Genomic DNA, 21,924 nt, shown 5'->3' with positions numbered 1-21,924 from the left:
CTCTCTTCACCACTTGTCTGCTGTGTGACCTTGGGTAAGTCACTTAGAGAAGCAGCGTGGCTCAATGGAAAGAGCACGGGCTTGGGAGTCAGAGGTCATGGGTTCGAATCCCGGCTCTGCCGCCTGTCAGCTGTGTGACTGTGGGCGAGTCACTTAACTTCTCTGTGCCTCAGTTCCCTCATCGGTAAAATGGGGATTAAGACTGTGAGCCTCATGTGGGACAACCTGATGACCCTGTATCTACCCCAGTGCTTAGAACAGTGCTCTGCACGTAGATAGCGCTTAACAAATACCAATATCATTATTATTACTTTGCTTCCCTGTGCCTCAGTTACCTCACTTGTAAAATGGGGGTTAAGGCTGTGAGCCCCATGTGCAATAGGGTCTCGGTCCAGACAGATTTGCTCGTATCTACCCCAGTAGTTAATACAGTGCCTGGCACACAGTAAGCACTTAACGAGTACCACAGTTGTTATTACGTGACAACTAAAATGGGGATATATAGCACTCGGTGCAAGGAGGTTTTCTGTGGTTTTTGTCTTTTTTCAAAAAATGGTATTTGTTAAGTGCTTACTGTGTGCCAGGAACTGTACTGAGTGCTAGGGTAGATGCAAGATAATTAAACAGGGCACAATCCCTGTACCACATGGGCCTGACAGTCTAAGTTGGAGGGTTCAGTAAATGTCAGTACTATGTAATTTTGACGGCAGAAAAGCAGTTCTTGAAAAGCTACCTGGATTTTGTTGTACACTATTCATCACTGACAGAACCTCCAAGTAAATTTTGTTTTCATAATCAGTGTTATTGCTATTTGAGTGTGTGTGTGTTTGTGAGTGCGTAGAGGCATATATATGTATTATATACTGAATCTATGCTGCTTTTACTGGCAGTGAGGTTTTATTCAGCCACATGTTTGCGTGGTTACAGAGATGGTTGTGCACCCAACAGCCCGTTCCATGCCAGCCACTCATAAAAATAGTTATTTGCTGAGATGATTCATTTGCTATATGTGAGGTACTTTTTTCATGGTTTTCCCAAAACCTCTACCCAAAAAGAGCTATCTCATCTATGCTATTTTTAATGCTTTATGGGTTTGGGGAAGGGGGGCGAACGACGATAAGAAATTTGGTTTCTCAAATGTCAGGTTAGTTTTTCAGTAATAAAACCTCATATAGCTTCACTTGAGAAGGCACAGATTTGCTCAGACCTGAAATAAATGTAATGCTGAAATCCCAAGAGACATGGTGATATACTCTGATAAGATGGGGTTTGGCAAAGCAAGATTTAAGCTGTGCTCTACAGGAAATGATTCTGAGGTCCAAAAAGAGGTTTATCTCCTCCATCTGCGCTTACAACCCCATCCCCTTTCCTCCTTATCAAACCTCTCGCATCAGTTCTCCTTTCCCTGACTGCCATCTCCGACCACTCACTCTCTGGTGGCTCTTTCCTATCTCCCTTCAAACATGCTCAAGTTTCCCTTCGACTAAAATAACCTCTGAATCTAGTAGCTATCCCTCTAGCTATCCACCCCCCACCCCCGGCCCTGTCCATTTCCTGTCCAAACTCCTTGAACAGGTTGTCTACACCTGCTGCCTCCATTTCCTCTTCTCCAACCCTCTCTTTGATCCTCTTCAGGCTGGTTTTCCCCATCTTCCCTCCAGTAGTTTGCACAGAGGTCTGAATTTCTCGCCAACTCAGCCATGTCCCAAGTTGCTGCTTTGGTTCCTTGCCTGAAATTCTACTTTTGAATAAACAAGAATAAGGAAGTTGGAGTAGAGACTGGGATCATTGGGTGAAGGAAACTTATGCAGGAGACAAAGATTGGGAGAGAGAAGACAGTGAGGTGTTTTGAACCTCTCCTCTTCTACATGCAATTAAGTTCTATACTCCATCTGAACATTGTTGGCATGTTACATCAAAAAGAATAGTGTCGTCAGTTGACCTGAAAAACTTCAACTCCACCCAGAATCGAATTGGTTGTGTGCTTTCAGAGGCCACAGAACAAGAAGCGTGGCCAACTGGATAGAGCGTGGGCCAGGAAGTCAGAAGGACCCGGGTTATAATTCCGGCTCCTCCACTTGTCTGCTTTGGGACCTTGGGCAAGTCACTTCACTTCTCTGTCCCTCAGTTACCTCAGTCTGTAAAATGGGGGATTAAAACCTGTGAGCCCTGTGTGGAACAGGGACCGTTGTTCAACCCGATTATCTTGTATAATAATAATAACGGTGGTATTTGTTAAGCTCTTACTATGTGCAGAGCACTGTTCTAAGCGCTGAGGGGGATACAAAGTGATCAGGTTGTCCCAGTGGGGCTCACAGTCTTAGTCCCCATTTTACAGATTAGGTAACTGAGGCACCGAGAAGTAAAGGGACTTGCCCAAAGTCACCCAGCCGACAAGTGGCGGAGCATATCTACTCCAGGGCTTAATTCAGTGCCTGGCACTTGGTAAGATCTTAACAGATACCACAATTATTATTATTATTCTCCAGTGTCTTGAGAGGTGTCTTGAAAGATGATTTTGCTCTCGTTAAGACTGCTGAATGCTGTGATCAATTTGAAAGCAACAAAAAAGCTCAGAGGACAACATGAAAATTCCTTTTAAGTGTATTGTTTGCAGAGTAATAACTAAGTAAGCATCAAGTATTACTTCCCTGTAGAATAGACAGTAATTATGGTGTATTCCACAAGCGAATGTCTACTCCCAACCACCTATTCTCATTTTGTACTTATCCTACTAAGCACTCACTTGCCTGTCCACTTTCCTTCTTCCTTCTAGCTGAAAATTATTTTATTGACTGTCTCGCCTGCTAGATTACAAATTCGTCTTGGGCAAGGAGAAGGTCTTACTCTCTTGTACTGTCCTAAGTACTTAGTTTAGTGCTCTGCCTGCGAAAAGTGCTCAAAACCTACTGTTGATTGAAACAATCATCTCATCGGCAAAAGTTAAAGCAACCTCAAGAAAGTAGCAGTCGAGACACTGAAAGCAATGGAAAGAAGGAGATATTTGAAAGATAAAGAGGAAAAAAAAATAAGGGTACTTTGCGGAGACATTTAGAAGATAAAGGTCCTCAGATGGAATTGGACAGTAGAATAATAATAATAATACAGTCCTCTAGACTGTAACCTCGTTGTAGGCAGGGAATGTGTCTTATATTGTACTCTTCCAAGTGATTAGTGCAGTGCTCTGCACACAGTAAGTGCTCAATAAATACAATTGACTGACTAATAATAATTGTGGTATTTACAGGTGATTACTATATGCCAGGCATTGTTCTAAGCGCTGGGGTGGATACAAGCAAATCGGTTGGACCCTGTCCCACATGGGGCTCACAATCTTAGTCCCCATTTTACAGTTGAGGTAACTGAGGCACAGAGAAATGAAATGTCTAGCCCAAGATAACACAGCAGACACGTGGCAGAGCCGAGATTAGAACTCAGGCCCCTGCTCTATCCACTAGGCCACAATGCTGTCTAGAAGCACAAATGGAAGAAACTGAAGAGTCTCCAGAGCTAAATCTGCTAAAAGACAAAATCAAGACGGAATAAATTCATTATTCATTCAGTCGTATTTATTGAGCGCTTACTGTGTGCAGAGCACTGTACTATGCGCTTGGAATGTATAATTCGGCAACAGATAGTGACAATCCCTGCCCAATGATGGACTCACAATCTAAAAGGGGGAGACAGCAAAACAAAACAAGTAGTCAGGCAATAGGTAATAGGCAATACTGTGTTGTAGTATCCTGAAATGGTCTCCATTTCTCTAAAGTGCATTCATCTGAAAGCTAACCCTGAGCCAGTTCTAGGAGTAATTTGAGAAGAGGGTGGCCATTTCTTCAACAATAAATGCAGAAACTTTTTAGCCAAGGATATCTGAAAGCGGAAAGTTTACTTCTAGTTCTGACACAGTAGTTCAGCATATTCATTGTAAGCAAGGACACTGTGTCTGGAAATGAACAGTCAATAATGCTGAAGAAGGCTTTTGAAATTAGAGTCCAACAGCCCTTTCTCAAATCAGGTTTTCTCCAGAGTCATAATTAAACACATCAGGAATGCTCGTGAGTGGCATCTCAGCAGTGAATAGATGAGAGTCCATTTAGCAACGTCGACCCTTGGCCGCATCCACTCCTTCCACCAGCTGGTAGAAGATGGTGGCATTGAATTCCCTCGGCGGTCAAAGGGACCACTCGTCTTTTGCTGTAGAGTCGTTCCCGACCCATAACGACGCTGTGGGCACATCTGTCCCAGACCGCCCCACCTCCATCTGCAGTCGTTCTGGTCTTGTATCCATTAACACTTTTAGATTTTAGAATTTTGGGAAGGAGACATGGTTCGTAGTATTGCAAAATCTGTGCCAGCAGGACTTCACCTTTTCCAGTCCCTTTATGGTAAGGTTCTTATTGAAACTCAGCTGCCTAGGCATGTAGATAAGCACTGTGGTCTAGTAGAAAGAACACGGGCCTGGGAATCAGAGGACCTGCTTTCTAATCCCTGTTCTGCCACTTTTCTGCTGTGGGGCATGGATTAGTCACATGACTTCTGTGCCTCAGTTTCCGCATCTGTAAAACGGAAATTAAAAGCCCGATTTCCCTCCTACTTATACTGTGAGCCTGATGAGAGAGCCCATTATTGGGCAGGGATTGTCTCTATCTGTTGCCGAATTGTACAGTCCGAGCGCTTAGTACAGTGCTCTGCAAATAGCGCTCAGTAAATACTATTGAATGAGTAGAGTTGATAAAAATATGGAAGTTATTCGCCACTGCTGCCTTCTGCACAGTAAGCTTGAGTCTCTGCCCTCGACTCTCTCCAACGTGCTGCTTCCCAGCACATAGTGAGTTTTGATTGTAGCAGATTGCCTTCCACTCTCTAGCCACTGGCTAAGCTAGGAATGGAGTGGATAGGCCTCTGCTTGACTCTCCCTCCTAGAGCCGAGACCGGTAGAGTCCTGGAAGCTCCCCAGGTGTCATCCTGAGAGGGGAAGGGAGTACTGGGCAGGGTTATTCTAGAGAGGGGACTAACAGGACTGCATCGCTGTGTTGATGTTTGGACGAGACATTCGAAGACAACTTTAAATTAAAAATCTTAAGAAAGCCGATCAAGAGTGACTAATGATAACTGCTGACTGGAAAGGGTGGGGTGTGTGTGTGATTTTTCGGCCTCCCCGAAAGGACTTTGGCTTTATCATATATTACAATACAAATCACATGCAATCTGAACTTAATCCCGCAAATATTCCTCTGAAGGAAAATGTTTTCTGACAGGATGAGTTTCCTATAGAGAATTGAGAAACGTAATCGCATAAAAATGCAAGCAGGTATTTTTGAGGGAGTCTCCATCCTTCTTCAGAATGGTTCAGATCCGGGGGGAGGTTGCCGGGACAGGTATTTCCAGTCTGGCACAGGACAAGTAACGAAGCACTGGGGGGCTTTGGGGCTCAAGCCATCTCCGGCTGTGCCTATTGGAGGTTGGAGTGGTATCGGCCCATTCCTCCCCCTTACGGCAGCCGTACGACACCGTCTGCGTAAAGCCCAGAGTTAAGTCTGGGACAAAAATCTCCGGTAAATTGAGGGGAAACAGTATGGAGCTTTTGTGCTTTCTCGTCGATGAAGAAGCACCTCTTATTTAGTCACTGTGTTTTTCCAGAGAGGAAGCCATTTTAGATCAAAGCCGGGAACTCCTGGCACAGTACCGATCTTTTTCTACAAGATTAAACACGGTCAAATTTGTCTCCACGTTATAATTCAAAGGAAAAATCAAAGAAAACTTCTGTTGAAACACTTTCCTTTGTCACTTTTAAATTGCCGTTAGCCAGTTTAATCCTTAGGATTTGGGGTTAAGCTACCCTATAATATGCAATAGGGCATGGCACTCCTAATGTGTTTTTCTTGTCTCGTTTGTTTTAGAAGGGAGGGTGGGTGATGCTGTAGACTATGATGTTTAATTGCATACCTTTCCGTTTAAACATTTATAAGCACTTTTAGGAGCCACTCTGATCGTGAAGAACCAGAAAAAGCTTTGCTCGCTCCGCTTAGAGCTATCTGTGTCAAGCCTCAGTGAGAATGATTGAATAATTCTGCTTCTTTTGGGAAAACTACTTAGGAAGCGCATCAAAATCATGTTTACAATATCTTTTACAAAGGCCACATAGTGACTCTTCCTAAAGTGATGAATGTGAATCAGGTTTGGAAAGTATAAAATCTTATTTCAAATGAATGGACGTGGACCAGAAATAATAACATAAAATAAAAAAAGCTCATTTTGTGTTCGCCCTGCATGAAATATTAGAACCAAAAACCCTCCCTGTGGGCCTCCATTGGTCTAATATACTAATAACTGATTATTATCATCCAAGAATCGCCTCTAAATATCAAAGGGCCAATTAAACGTTGCCTCAAGAAGGTTGAAGAGAGTAGACTTTGTGATACAATTAATAAATGCTGGCTGAACACAGCAGGTTTGATGCTCTGCTAGTTTTTATTCTCTGGTTTGTTGCTGAAAATTTGGCTTGCAGTGAGAGAAACAAACAGCTAGGCTATCATCCATCCACTACTCACTCAGCAGGTGTTGGCATTAACAGGACTGCATAGCTGTGTTGATGTTTGGACAAGACATTCAAAGACAACTTTAAATTAAAAATCTTAAGAAAGCTGATCAAGAGTGACTAATGATAGCTGCTGACTGGAAAGGGTGGGGTACGTGTGATTTTTCTGCTTCCCCGAAAGGACTTTGGCTTTATCATATATTACAATACAAATCACATGCTATCTGAACTTAATCCTGCAAATAGTCCTCTGAAGGAAAATGTTTTCTGACAGGACCAGCTTCCTATAGGGAATTGAGAAAAGCAATTGCATAAAAATGCAAACAGGTATTTATAAGAACTAGGACATTTTGACCAGTTGTTATTTGCAAATTTAGGATGGAAATCCAGAAACAAATCTTTCCACTTAGCTATAAACTAGGGACTCTGCCTAAACCCCCTGCTACTGAATCAGATGCTTCAGGAAAAGTAGGTTAATAGAGGTTTCAGAGGGCATTTGATTGTAAATAAAATTCAGTGAAAACTGAAAATCCTAACCTTATGATGATGAATAGTCTCTTCTCCAATTTAACTTTGGGTAAGAAGGTGTCGTCCTGAAATGGTTTCAGTATTCTTTTAAGTTTTTTTTTTTTTTTGTATTCATTGATTTGTCTTGCAAGTGAGGGGCAAGGAGGACATTTCACCATCTCCACATTAGCCATGCTTCCTTCGGTATATCTTCTTATTTAAGAATTGTGAGAAGTATGAATTATTTATATTCACTATACTTGGCTTCTAAATTACTTACAACACTGTTTTGGGCAACTGTGTGTGTGAGCCTGAAGTAAAATAAAGGTGACTATTGACTAGGTTGTGTATTTGCCACTTAGAAGAACAGAGCCTTCGTTTTTTGTTTTAGCCTTACCGTTTCATTTAAAACACAAACCTTTGGAAAAATCAAGTCTGTTTTTTCCCCTGCAGTTTGTGAGTATCTATTTGCTCAAGTGAATATAGGCGAAGCATCATTATGACTGGGGCTCATAATCTGAACAAGATTACTCTGAGGGTTCACCGTAACCAAAGATAATTTCGAGGCCTGCATTACAATTGATTGTGCTTATCGTTTCTTTTGCAGTAATGAGGTTTTCATTGTAGACCATATTGCTGTATATCGAGTTTTCACCTGTACTGTCAGCATTCTGGCCCTCATTACTTATGTATAAGGGCAGTGGTGTTGATTTATTTATCCACTTGTGTTCATTATTTATATCTACTCTACTATATCTTCAACTATTTATTCTATTTCATTGAAAGTCACATCATCTTTGAAAGCCTGGAGTTCTTTTGCGCATATCAGTTTTCATGCTCTGCTATTTAAGCACATGTTCACCTCTCCATCTCTCCATTCTCTTCTTTCACATCTGTGCAGGTAAATTCACATATTTGTCTCCGCTATTAGTTTGTAATATCCCTGCAGGCTGGAATCAGGCCTTTTTCCTCCACAGCATTGCCCAGATCCTTTTCATCCAAATGGTCCACCACTCTTGTCCAGATGTCTATCATATCCCACCTTGACTGCTGCATCAGCCTCTTCGCTGACCTCCCTGCATCCTGTCAATCTCTCTCTCTCTCTCTCTTCTCCTGTCCGTATTTTTCGCTCTGCTGCCAGATAATCTTTCTAACACTCACTTCTCTACTCTTTAAGAATCCTTAATGGACAGCCATTCTTCTCCACACCAAAACCTCTGGCCTTTAGCTTTAACATACTCCATCAACACTCTCCTTCTTACCTCCTCTCCGCTCTCCTCTTCTCCCAAGCTCACCTTCATACTGTGCCTCATTCTCAACTCTTCCCAAGCTCTGATGTCTGATTTACCCCCTTTCCTCCTCCCTGGAACTCCCCTCTCTTTCAGATCCACCCCGCCCTCATCTGCAAAGCTCTTTTGAAATCCCACCACTGCCAGAAAGCTTTCCAAAAAGAATTATTCTTCGCCTCAGGTCACATCCTCCTAACTCACCTCAGCAGCTTGGTATCACCTCGGGACTTAGACACTCATCACCTCCCATAGCTCTATTGAGAATAGCAATTTCCACTTAGGCAACTGAGCACATCTTCCTCCTATGTTTAAATCATTTTGTGCCGTCTCCCCCGTTAAATGGTAAACTCCTTGAGGCTAGGCAATTGTGTCTTTTATCTGTATTGTACTCTTCCTAGTAATCTATCCCTGCTGTCGGTCCACTGGAAAGAACTCTTTTCTGGGAATATTAGGAGACTGGGATCTAGTCATTCATTCATTGACTCAATTGTATTTACTGAGCACTTACTGTGTGTAAAGCACTGTACCAAGCACTTGGGAGAGAACTATACCATCATAAACAGACACACTCCCTGCCCGTAACGAGGGAAGCAGCGTGGCGCGGTGGAAAGAGCCTGGGCTTCGGAGTCAGAGGTCATGGGTTCGACTCCCGGCTCTGCCACTTGTCAGCTGTGTGACTGTGGGCGAGTCACTTAACTTCTCCGTGCCTCCGTTACCTCGTCTGTAAAATGGGGATTAACTGTCAGCTTCACGTGGGACAACCTGATTACCCTATCTACCCATTTTACAGATGAGGTATCTGAGGCACAGAGAAGTTAAGTGACTTGCCCAGAGTCACACAGCTGACAAGCGGCAGAGCCGGGATTCGAACCCGTGACCTCTGACTCCCAAGCCCGAGCTCTTTCCACTGAGCCACGCTGCTTCTCTATGCAACCCTGATGGTTCTCTGAAGAAGAAATATGAGTCTCTCACTTTAAATGGAAGTTTTGTTCTGACTTAACTGTTGTGTTTGTCTTTTAGCTGAAAGGTCGGAAGTATGCAAGAGGCTACAACGAAGAGGTGGGTGACAAGTGGATCTGGTTGAAATAAAACCGGCCTCCCTCCGAAGATCTGATGTGGAACAACTTCAGAATCTGAATGTTAAAGAAGCTTTGGATCCTCTACCTTATCTAGAATCTTTATAACTTAGCAAATATCACCAAGAAAATACATATAAAATTGGGAAATGGAAGAAAGGAATCACCCACCAAAAATAAACTGCTCAATAGTATACTTAGTGGATTGGAAAGAAATAAAGTTCTTTCTCCTATCAATCAATCAATCAATCAATCAATCCAGAGTGATTATTGTTGAGAAATTCCCAGTCAGCCCTGATGATGGTAAAATGTCACCAGAAAAATCTTCATTTCACCTGTGGTTCTGGGTTATGCAGATTTTGTAAATCTAGTTCTGCGGATTTGAAATAAACAATTTTGGTGGAGAATGTTTGTATGTTTATAATCATAAGAATTATTTCAATGTAACGTTTTGAGTAAATTCCAGCTACATAAAAGGAAAATTATCAGTAAAAGAGGAGGAAAATAATCCAGGTAAGATTTTCAACAACGGTGTATTTCTTTAAGGCTTTCACAGTAGTTGCCATCAGTTGTTCTCATAACACTCAGTTCCAGTGGGAAATTTCAGCGTCAAATGTGGATGGGGTAAAATGCAAAGGGAAAGTACTAATTGTTGTCTTTTTGTTCTGGAAAATCAGGTAGTTTTTCAAAAATGAGTTAGAGAGAAAGGAATTCATGCTTGCTTATTCAGTTGGCTCAGCCTTTGCTTTCTGTTCAGTAATAAAAGTGTAGCCTTGGAGAGAGCATGTATTTCTTGCATGCCAATTGCAGAGTTCAGGGTTACATCTCCAAAGCAAATTTAGGACACTTATAAAAAGAAATTCAAATTCCTCTTAAGTAATTTTTTTTTAGTTATTAAACATAAAAATAAAAGATTCCTGGCAGTTTTTGTACTTCAGAATCCAGATCTAAATGGCTGTAATTTTGCATTTCAAAAAGGAGCAAGAGGTTTAATCAATAAATAAAGTGTTGCTAGGCATGGAGCCAGTCGTGCCCAACACTAACAGTCTAAGTCCCTCAGTTTGCCCTTGGCTTCTACCACACATGCTCATTAAAAGGAGTAAAAAGAAAAAGGGAAATCTCTGTGATTTTTTTTGGAGGGGTGTTTCTGATGGATTCTGTGGCCTTCTAGGTCATAAACTGGCTGTTTCTGTAAATCTTGACAATTCCACCGAAATAGTCACCAGTGGAGTGGTAGAAAAAATGATCTACTATGTAGTCAAGACTGGTTTTGTGAGATCTAAGCCTCTTTTCAAACCAAGTTCCAATTTTGAACATTTTCCTGGGTTACTGGGCATCGGTAATTCACAAGCATTTGTGTTTAAGCATGTGTGGTATAAACTCCCCTGATGGAATGCGAAGTTTGTTATTTGTAGTCCTGGGAAAGTTGATCTGTTTTATTTTCTGATGTTTTCTTTTGTAAGGGTGTTGGGTAGAGAATCACAAATGAGTTTTCAGCCCTCCCTCCGAATTTAAGCAGCTGTTGACTGACCCTAAACTCTGTTTTGCATGAAAAGAACATGTTTTAATCCAGCAAAAATGCTTACAGGCATTTAAGGCAAGGAATAAACACGAAATTCACCAAATATTTTCTGAAGTTTTGTAATTCTTCATAAGAAATATGGTTTTGGAATAGAGAGATTTAAGTTTTTATCGTTTTAGCCTTCTGTGGGGAGTAAGTTTAAAGTTGAGCTTTTTTATATTTAGGGGCAGAAGGGCAAGTGCCCTTTTAAAAATAATCTGGATCTCCTAATAAAAATTTGTCTTTTACATTGTTCTTACCAAAAGATTGGATCCTTTGCCAGTTCAAAATCCAAAGCTTAGGTTGTTCTTTGAGCCTGAAAACTCCAGCTACCCAGGAACTGAGGGAAGTGCTTGACAAGCAGGGACCTTTTGACTTTGGGATCTGGAGTACAAAACCCCGGCATCTTTACGTTGAGAGTAATTCCCACCGGCAGAGGCAAAACTTCAAAATCAACACCTCTGTCTGTATCTTCCAGTTTTTTTTCACGGTATTTGTTCAGCTCTTACTCTGGGTCAGGCACTGTGCTGGTGTCGATACACTTCAATCAGGTTGGACACAGTCCCTGTCCCACACGGGGCCCAGAGTCTTAATACTAGCTTTACAGAGGAGGTAACAGGCACAGAGAAGTTAAGTGACTTGCCCAAGGCTACGCAGCGGGCCCATGCTCTATCCAAATCATTTTTCTAATGGTTTTTCAAATCATCATTCTGCTTCTCCTCCACCCCCCTACCTCCATCTTGGTGGCGCTTGGTGTCCTTGAAGATATATCTGAGCCAGGCCATGTAACCCCTGGTTTCTAGGTCTAGAAGTGTCCTGTCAAAAGGTCTGTAGACTCTGATGTTTCTGCGATGTACGCAAATGTCCACCTGCGGGCTTACCAACCACCGTTATTAAAAGTTGCAGTATCTCAGTTTGGCTCACGGCTCTCAAGGGCAGGTTGGGTCAGGCTGGGCCAAAATCGAATCTGGTCAAGTCCACTTTGGACTCAGATGCTTCTGGTGCCTGCCAACTCCACTGCTATGGACCAGGTGACCCCATCCTCACTTAAGAGAAGCAGTATGGCTTAGTGGATAGAGCATAATCCTGGGAATCACCAGGACCTGGGTTCTTATCCCAACTCTGCCCCATGTCTGCTGTGTGACCTTGGGCAAGTCTCTTAACTTGTCTGGGCCTTAGTCACCTCATCTGTAACATGGGGATTAAGAGTGTGAGCCCCGTGTAGGACAGGACTGTGTCCAACCTGATTCATTTGGATCTACCCTAGAGCTTAGAACTGCACTGGGCACATAGTAAATGCTTAACAACTACATTGTTGTTAATAATCAATAAAGGGTATTTGTTGAACGCTCGATGTATACAGAGCTCTGTATTAGACACTTAGAAGAGTAAAATAGAGTTGGTAGACATGATCCCTTCCCTCAGGAAGCTTACATTGGTAGCCTTGTTAACTACTGCAAGCATGTAGTTAGCCAAACCAGTGTGAAACCACTGCGAAATCACCACTGGGTCCTTGTTTTCCTTTCCATTCCTCCATGTCCCCCCTACATTCTGGGAATATAGAGCGGGCAGGGCCAGGTTTTCAGTCCGGACAAGATAACCTGAGAGAAATTCAACAGGTCAAAGCGAGGAGGTGAAAGTACAAAACCTCAGGTCCCAGTGACAAATGGGACTTGCGAAGCAGTTTGGTCTAGTGGATAGAGCACGGGCCTGGGAGAAGGAACTGGGTTCTAATCCCTGCCCTGCTTTACTGCTTTGTGACCTTGGACAAGTCACTTCACTTCTCTGTTTCTCAGTTACCTTATCTGTAACTGCAAGCCCTATGTGGGACAGGAATTGGGTCTAACCTGATTAACTTGCATCTACCCCAGCACCTAATACAGTGCCTGGGCACATAGTAAACGCTTAACAAATACCATAAAATCAGCAAAAAAAAAATCATTCAGTAATATTTATTGAGCGCTTACTATGTGCAGAACACTCTACTAAGCGCTTGGAATGTACAAATCGGTAACAGAGACAGTCCCTGCCCTTTGACGAGCTTACAGTCTAATCGGGGGAGATGGACAGACAAGAACAATAGCAGTAAATAGAATCAAGGGGATAAATAGAATAAAAAATGGAGCTAATCACTGCCACCTCTGGGTATGAAGTGCATCTGGGGGCCAGTGGAGGTTGTCCCTGATAGTTTATAAATGCGTAGTGGCCTAAACTGCAAATGAATTATGATGCCTAATTGTTTTTTGTTTTCTGGGGTTTTTTTCCTTCAATAATGTTGGTATTTGTTAAGCGCTTACTATGTGCAGAGCACTGTTCTAAGCACTGGGGGAGATACAGGGTCATCAGGTCGTCCCACGTGAGGCTCACAGTTAATCCCCATTTTACAGATGAGGTAACTGAGGCCCAGAGAAGTGAAGTGACTTGCCCACAGTCACACAACTGACAAATGGCAGAGCTGGGATTCGAACTCATGACCTCTGACTCCGAAGCCCGGGCTCTTTCCATTGAGCCACGCTGCTTCAATCTGTCCAGGCCTATGTATCCTAAACTCAGCATGCTGTACGCACATAACCAAACTGAGAAAAGTTCAGGCAAGCTACATTCGGAACCGGAAATATGATCTATTCTCGAATGGTGCAGTTCTGTAATGACAGTATTTTTGGGTATAGGCAGAATGGAGGTGGGGGAAAGCTACAATTACTGTCATGTATTTAGGCTTTCAGAAGAAAAGTGTGTGGGCAGCAGCCATTATGGGTTGGTCAAAATTAGTTGAATGAACACATGTGCCCCAAACTTGGGTTTTGTTTTTTTTTTTTTTACATCAGTCTATTAAAAAGTTGGTAAGTTCTGTTGCTTTGCATTAGGGAGGGGAAGATTCTGACAAGGCCTGGGGAACGATTTGTCTAGGGACCAACTGATACTTAGGATACTTATTTTCCCCTTTTCAGAAAGGAATAAGGTCTAGATAAACAGACCAGCTCAACAATTTGGTCAGGTTCATGTGTAGCCAGTTAAACCACGGGTTTATTTTAAACAACAGTAGCTTCTTCTCATTGACGTTCCTCTGTGATTATGGCATTTGTTTTCTTTACATCTGCAGCTGCAGTAGCGAACCACGCTGGAATCCCATGAAACTGAGATAATTTTCTGCTCATTTTAAGAGCTCCAAACGAAGATCCATTAAAAAAGAATCAGTGTTACATTCCTGAAAACAGCAAATGAGATCTCATGGAGAATTCCATTGTCTGGCTCTAATAGCATTTCTAAAATCAGTTGAGAATTTATTGAAGTGCCATTTGGTAGCAAAGTAACTGAAACAGTATGTTTCATTAAAAAAGTCAATAAGATTTTTGTCATCTTAAACATCTAAATAACTTTGTTAATTGCACTTATTGTAGAACTTTGATTAGTATCTGATTCCTTGCAAAAACAATTCAGTTTAGGCACACTGAATTAATTAAGTTTAAAAAAATAGAACAGAAGGGGAGCTTGGATCCTCAATTCCCATCGAAGTTGAAAATTCTGAAGCCCTTTGAATGGAACGGATTAATACTTGACAGACTTTCAGATAGACAAATCAAAATTCCAATCCATTCAATAGGATTGGTGCTATGGTTCTTATGAGTGGAGTCTGAAAACTGAGGCTATATTAATGCGATTACTAAATAAAATAATTATAATGGTGTTTATTAAGCACTAACTATGTGCCAAGCACTGTACTAAGCAATAGGGTAGATTATTACTATCATTACTATGCTTGTTAGCCACTTACTATGTGTCAAGCTCTAAGTGCTAGAGTCTTGTCTTATGCTGCTACTGCTGCTGCTGCTAATGGTATTTCTTTAGCTCTTACACTGTGCCAAGCACTATTCTAAGCACTGGGATAGATACTAGATAATCAGGTTGTCCCATATGGGGCTCACAGTCTTAATCCCCATTTTACAGATGAGGTAACTGAGACACAGAGAAGTGAAGTGACTTGCCCAAAGTCACACGGCTGACAAGTGGCGGAGCCGGGATTAGAACCCACGACCTCTGACTCGCAAGCCCATGCTCTTTCCACTAAGCCAAGCTGCTTCTCTGCTTCTCTAATGCTGTCGAGCCGTCTCTGACCCGTAGCGATGCCGTGAACATATCTCTTCCAGAACACCCACCTCCATCTGCAGTCATCCTGGAAATGTATCCATAGAGTTTTCTTGGTGAAACTACGGAAGTGGTTTACCATTGCCTCCTTCCGCGCAGTAAATTTGAGTCTCCGCCCTCGACTCTCTCCCGTGTTGCTGCTGCCCAGCACAAGGGAGTTTTGACTTGTAGCAGGTAGCCTTCCACTCACTAGCCACTGCCCAAGCTAGAAATGGAATGGGTAAGCCTCTGCTTGACTCTCCCTCTCATAGTCGAGGCTGGTAGAGCGCTGAAAACACTCCAGGTGCGACCCAGAGAGGGGAAAGTGCTGGAATAGATACGAGGTAATCGGGTCACGCACAGACCTTGTGTCACAAGGGGCTCATAGTCCAAAGGGGAGTGAAAACAGGCATTCAGTTCTCTACAGATGAGGAAACTGAACCATTAAGCAGCAAGTGACCTGTCCAAGTCACCTAGCAGGCAACTGTAGATGCAACCTAATCAGGTCGGACACAGTCCCTGGCCCACATAGACTCACAGTCTAAGTAGGAGGAAGAGCAGATATTGAATCCCCATTTTACAAATGAGGTAACTGAGGCGGAGAGAAGGTAAGTGACTTGCCCAAAGTAACACAGCCAGCCCGTGGCAGAGCTGGGATTAAAACGCAGCTCTTCTGACTCCAGGTCTGTGCCCTTTCCAATAGGTCAGGCCGTTTTCCAGTCCTTTGCTAGTAGGCATTTGCCTCGATGTGAATGGCAACCCAAAATGGTACAGAATTGTTGCATACTATTTGCCTATTCATGAGGAATTTGCGTCATAAGATATGCATCTCACTTCAAATGTTAAGGAAACTCAGTGGGCAAATGTAGCCTTTTATGTGGAGGTGGAGAGAAGCACTGTGGGATTTTCCCTGTTGGGCCAGAAAATTATACAATATAAGATGTACCTATAGATGCCTCTTAATCCTGGGTTCCAAGTGTTTCCTTTAAAACAATCTGCAGCACTTCAACGTGGTCGTTTTTGTATGAAACACTTTATATCACTGCAATTTAAATGATTTTCCAAGAACTAGTACATTCCAAGTACTTAGTACAGTGCTCTGCACACAGTAAGTGCTCAATAAATACGATTGAATGATTGGGTTGGAAATAAACTGAGAATTTTACCAGTGTCCCCTCCCTCAAGCATTTTACTGAAGGAACTATCTGTAGAGGAAAGATATTGGCTTACAATTGCCGACTTGTTCATCCCAAGCGCTTAGTACAGTGCTCTGCACATAGTAAGCGCTCAATAAATACTATTGAATGAATGAATGAATGAACAATTAAAGCTGAGAATAATAATAACAATGTTGGTATTTGTTAAGCACTTACTGTGTGCAGAGCACTGTTCTAAGCACTGGGGTAGATACAGGGTCATCAGGTTGTCCCACGTAAGGCTCACAATCTTAATCCCCATTTTACAGATGAGGTAACTGAGGCACAGAGAAGTGAAGTGACTTGCCCACAGTCACACAGCTGACAAGTGGAGAAGCAGTATGGCCTCGTGGATATAGCACGGGGCCTAAGAGTCAGAAGGACAGTGTGGCCTAGTGGATAAAGTTCAGACTTGCGAGTCAGAAGGAACCGGATTCTAATCCTGACTCCGTCACCTGTCTGCTGGGTGACTTTGGGCAACTGAATTGACTTCTGTGCCTCAGTTACCTCATCTATAAAATGGGGATTAAGACTGTGAGCCCCATGTGGGACAGGGGCTGGGTCCCATTTGATTAATTTGTATTCACCTCAGTGCTTAGTACAGTACCTGGCACATATGAAGTGCTTAACAAATACCATTTTTTTAAAGAAAGGACCTGGATCTAATCCTGGCTCTGCTACTGTCTGCTTTGTGACCTTGGACAAGTCACTCAGTAGCTTCTCTGTGCCTCAGTTACCTCATCTATGAAATGGGGATTAAGATAGAGCCCCATGTGTAACATTGACTGTGTCCAACCCGATTAGCTTCTATCTTTCTCCGTGAAGCCTTCCCTAACTGAGCCCTCCTCTCCTCTCCTCCCACTCCCTTCTGTGCCTCTCATCCTTGCTCTTTCATTCATCCTCTCTCCATTCCCCATGGCACAAATGTATACATCTGTCATTTATTTTTATTAATGTCTGTCTCCCCCCGTAAGCTTGTTGTGGGCAGGGAATGTGTTTGATGTTCTATTGTACTCTCCCAAGTGCTTAGAACAGTGCTCTGCACACAGTAAGTGCTCAATAAATACAATTAATAAATCTATCTCAGTGCTTAGCGCAGTGCCCGGCGCATAGTGAGTGCTTTACAAATACTAAAAACAAATAAAGTGCCATAGAGGCCACAGTTTTCCTAAGTAGATCAGAGAGAATAGCATTTCAAGTCCTGTCTCTTGGGAACGAGGCCTCCTCTATTTTAACTCCTTTCTGTGTCACCCTTGCACTTGAATTTACACCCATTATTCACCCCACCCTCAGCCCCACAGCACTTATGTGCATATCCACAATGTATTTAAATTAATATCTGCCACCCCCTCTAGACTGCAAGCTTCTTGGGGGCAGAGAACGCACCTACCAACTCTGTTATATTGTACTCTCCTAAGCGCGTAGCACGGTGCTGTGCACGTGAGTGCTCAATAAATACCTTTGATTAAGTCAATCAAGTCATCAACAATAGACTCTTCCAGATGGTAATTGATGTTCAGGACTGACAGCATGAAAAGTTTAGTAGCCTGGTGCCTGTCACTGATGTAGGACCTGAAATTCGTGGAATTATACCATTCGTGAACGGAGCACTTCAATTCCCCATCTGGCTCAACCTCTCTGTCCCAGCTCTACATGTGCTACAAAGGGGATTCCAGCTCTTCCCAGAATAAGTAGAGTTACCTTGGCTTTCTTCTACTCATGGCAGTTTGTCAGGCCTGCTAACTATACCATTTGGATATTAAATATGAAGTTTGCCCTATCATAGTATGAATTGAATAACAAATTTGTTTCTGTTGAAATAAAACTGGAGAAAAACTTGCTGTACTCTAACTCTGGCCAAATTAAAATGAATCCCCTCTGAGAAAAAAGCTTGCTGAGAGAATGTAATTTAGATCCAGAACTAATTCCAGCTGGCTAGAAATACCTTTTGCAAAGGAGTGGGCAAAATTAATCTTTTCTGTGGCTGATGATGCGAGTATGTGGTTGCAGAGGCGAAGTGGGATAGAACTAATAATTCATATCACTTATGGAGCGCTTTTCCATCCCAAAGTGCTTTACGAGCATTAGTTAATCATTACCCATTAACAATAGGCTGTGGAAGAAACTTGCAGGGAGCTTGCTCTCATTCCTGCTTGTCTGACTTCATCCCGTGGTAACAGACTCGTGTGAGAATAGGCACGTCCGTGCAAATGGCATTTTGATGTGTTGTCGGACAAGGCGGCAATTGTGTTTTCGTACCCAAGGTGTGGGGCCCGGTGTGGCTCAAGTGAAAAGTTGAAAGATCCATCTGGAAAGAGGCTTATTTCATCTTAACAGCAGGCTGTCTCCCTAAAATAGCCACCCTGCTTTGGGGGGGGTGTTGATTTCCACTAATATCACCGGAGAGTCTTAAGACGTTTTGTGAAGGAAAAGCTTTGCAGACAAATGAAGGAACTTTTCTGAGAAGAGGAAAACTTTTTCCCTTGCAGTAATTCTGTAGAAACCATTTAGATCGATCTAACCCTTTTAACCCTGATAAAATAGCAACATTCTTTACCTAGCCATTAATCAGATACTATCATTTGTGCTTGCTCTGGAGGAAAGTGAGAGCGATAAACTCAAATGTATGACTCCTGCTTCGCTAACCTCTACTCTCTCGAATTTGATTTTCCAAGTGAAAACAGGCCTTGGAATAAGATTTGGCCGGGCTTAATCTTCTGGGGGCCGGATGTGTCTCTGCCTGGTTAGAGATTTAGCTCTCCGTGCACTGTTTGAGCAAGCTGGCTCATTCTTAGTAAATGATTCTCATCTTTCATTTTCCATGTTGCAGTTTTGTATTTTTATGACATGTGGCAATTGTTTCTTTAGATATTCACAAGCCCTATTGGTATCGTGGCATGTTGTACTGACTTTCCCTTCACTGTAGACCCCACCACCATCCTCCCTGTCTCAAGCCCGTGACCTTGGCATTATTCTTTATTCCACTCTCTCATTCAACCCACAAGTGCAATCTGTTACCATATCCTATTGGTTTAACTTTCACAACATTGCTAAAATCCACCCTTTCCTCTCCATCCAAACCGTTACCACATTAATCCAAGTACTTTTCCTATTCCGCTTGGATTACTGAACAACCTCCTTTCTGACCTCTCTGCCCGCTGTCTCTGCCAACTCCAGTCCATACTTCACTCAGCCGCCTGGATCATTTTTCTACAAAACCATTCAGTCCTTGTTTCCTCACTCCAAAGAACCTCCGGTGGTTGCCTAGCCATCTCCCCATCAAACAGAAACTCTTTGCCATTAAAGTACTCATTCACCTTGTCCTCTACTCCCTTACCTTGCCGCTTTCCTACTACAACTCAGCCTGCACACTTCGCTCTTCTAATGCCAACCTACACACTTTCCCTCGATCTTGTCTTCCTGTTGCACCTTACTCTTGCTGTCAACCTCCTTCCCGCATCCTGCCCCTCGCCTAGAATGCCCTCCCTCTTCGTATCCGACAGACAGTCACTCTTCCCACCTTCAAAGTTTATTAAAAGCACATCTCCTCCAAGAGGCCTTCCCCAACTAAGCCCTCATTTCGTTTTCTCCCAGTCCCTTCTAAATCACCCTTGCACTTGGATTTGCACCCTTTAATAATAATGTTGGTATCTGTTAAGCGCTCACTAAGTGCAGAGCACTGTTCTAAGCGCTGGGGGAGATACAGGGGAATCAGGTTGTCCCACATGAGGCTCACAGTCTTTCATCCCCATTTTACAGATGAGGGCCCAGAGAAGTGAAATGATTTGCCCACAGTCACACAGCTGACAAGTGGCGGAGCCGGGATTCGAACCCATGATCTCTGACTCCCAAGCCCGTGCTCTTTCCACTGAGCCATGCTACTTCCCCTTTATTCACCCCTCTCCCAGTCCCACGTTACTTATATACATATCCTAATTTATTTATGTCAGTTGATCATCTTCACTTCTCTGTGCCTCAGTTACCTCATCTATAAAATGGGGATTAAGACTGTGAGCCCCACGTGGGACAACCTGATTCCCGTGTGTCTATCCCAGCGCTTAGAACAGTGCTCTGCACATAGTAAGCGCTTAACAAATACCAACATTATTATATTTATCGAGTGCTTACTGTGTGCAGAACACTGTACTAAGCACTTGGGAGAGTACAATCTAGCGATATAACAGACACATTCCCTGGCCCATGATCTATCCACTAAACCATGCTACTTCTTTCAGAACAACAAATCTCGTTAGCCTAATCTAAATTCCTTCTGTGGCGGGATGGCCAATCTGTTGGGAAGCATGAAGCTTAAGCCTCAACAAAGCTCATCAAAAAACTGGGAAAGTGTGGAAAGGCCTCATCCTTCATGGCTTATTAGCTAAGTACCCGCAATAGGCGATGCGATACAGTCTTTCCTTTCTGGGAGCTTTTGTCCTAAGATTATTCCTCAAAGAAGCCTTAATAGACCCCCGATTTATTGAGGCATATTTGTTCTAGGAAGAGCTCCGAAGAGCAGAATGAACTATAAAGTCATCTTGAGTCGATTATCGTCCCAGAATGTTGCACTTGTCCCAGTCTCCAAATGTCAATTAAGTTTTACCCACACTAAGACCTAAACGACTGCCTGCAGATTTGGGAATGGAAAATGAATCGACTCACATTTCACAGGCAATCAGCCCCGAAGGGCCAGTATGCCACAGCCAAGAAATGGGGGGCGGGGAGTAGGGAGGTGGGGGGGAATGGCACCTTTTTTGCAACCACATCAAGGTTAGCTAGTACAAGTCATCCCCCTAAGGCCTGGCAGAGAGAGGTGTTGAGAAGCTGCGATCGGTGCAACAAACAGCAACTCTTCCATCCTGGAACCAGGCCTCAAGTCCATCTCACCCTAATCCTTTGCTTCCCGCCTTGACTGCCAGTTCAGTGTTGCATTAAGCTTAGGGCTCTGACTCAGTAGGTTGGGAGTGGGGCTGATTTGCCAAACTGGGAAGGGAAAGGGATATGGGGGTGGAGGAAGGAACAGAAAAAAGGGGTGGGGGGTGGGGGGACCCTGGGAGTTGGCCAGTTGGCCCTCTCGTCTGGGTCCTGATGGCATTCCCAGGGAATTTTGGTTTTCAGAGCCACAGCGGCTACTTTCTGGTAGCGAAGAGCTATGGAGCACATAGCCGCTAGTATAGGTGAAGAATCCTAAAATTACAATCCTCTTCCTAAACAAAGACACTCTGCAGAATCTAGGTCAGGGAAGTCAAGAGAGGGAGGAAGGATTGGGGAGAGGCAGACGCGGAGCCATAGGCGTGTTTATGCCTGCTCTGCTTTCTGTTTCTCTATCCTTCCTCCCTGAGACATCGATGTGGAAAGGGGACGGGGAGAGAAGTGAGCCTTTGAAAGATAGTCCCTGTGACTTTTGGAGAATCTAGGAATCATTCATTCATTCATTCGATCGTATTTACTGAGTTCTTACTCTGTGCAGAGCACTGTACAAAACACTTGGGAGACTACACTGTAACAATAAGCAGACACGTTCCTGTCCCGCAACAAGCTTACAGTCGAGGCGACCTCATCTCTGCTCCAGTGTTCTCCAGTCAGATGGCACTCAGGGATTGCCCAGCCCCTGGCTCGGTCTAGAAGAAACTAG

General features: G+C 43.2%; 1 protein-coding gene and 2 non-coding genes across 3 annotated transcripts in view; 1 reads left to right on the top strand and 2 right to left on the bottom strand.

Annotated features, from left to right (window-relative positions):
• Window positions 1–11,038, top strand: part of NDUFA10 (NADH:ubiquinone oxidoreductase subunit A10) — a 63,412-nt gene extending 52,374 nt beyond the window's left edge. The window contains exon 10 of the mRNA XM_029069027.2: window positions 9,358–11,038. Within this exon, the coding sequence (XP_028924860.1) occupies window positions 9,358–9,426 (69 nt within the window). The 3' untranslated portion in view covers window positions 9,427–11,038. The remainder of the gene's footprint in view (window positions 1–9,357) is intronic.
• On the bottom strand, window positions 4,841–4,978 carry LOC114813593. Its single transcript, XR_003761310.1, has one exon. It is a non-coding gene; the product is annotated as a small nucleolar RNA SNORA7 (small nucleolar RNA).
• Window positions 11,039–15,280: 4,242 nt separating the features above from the next.
• LOC114813439 lies at window positions 15,281–15,418 on the bottom strand. The gene has a single exon (XR_003761159.1). It is a non-coding gene; the product is annotated as a small nucleolar RNA SNORA7 (small nucleolar RNA).
• Window positions 15,419–21,924: the final 6,506 nt, after the last annotated feature.

The sequence above is a fragment of the Ornithorhynchus anatinus genome, chromosome 7 (assembly GCF_004115215.2).
Source record: "Ornithorhynchus anatinus isolate Pmale09 chromosome 7, mOrnAna1.pri.v4, whole genome shotgun sequence".
Classification (NCBI taxonomy): domain Eukaryota; kingdom Metazoa; phylum Chordata; class Mammalia; order Monotremata; family Ornithorhynchidae; genus Ornithorhynchus; species Ornithorhynchus anatinus.
The sequence above is the reverse complement of the archived record's forward strand: the minus strand, read 5'-3'. Positions and strand labels throughout refer to the sequence as shown.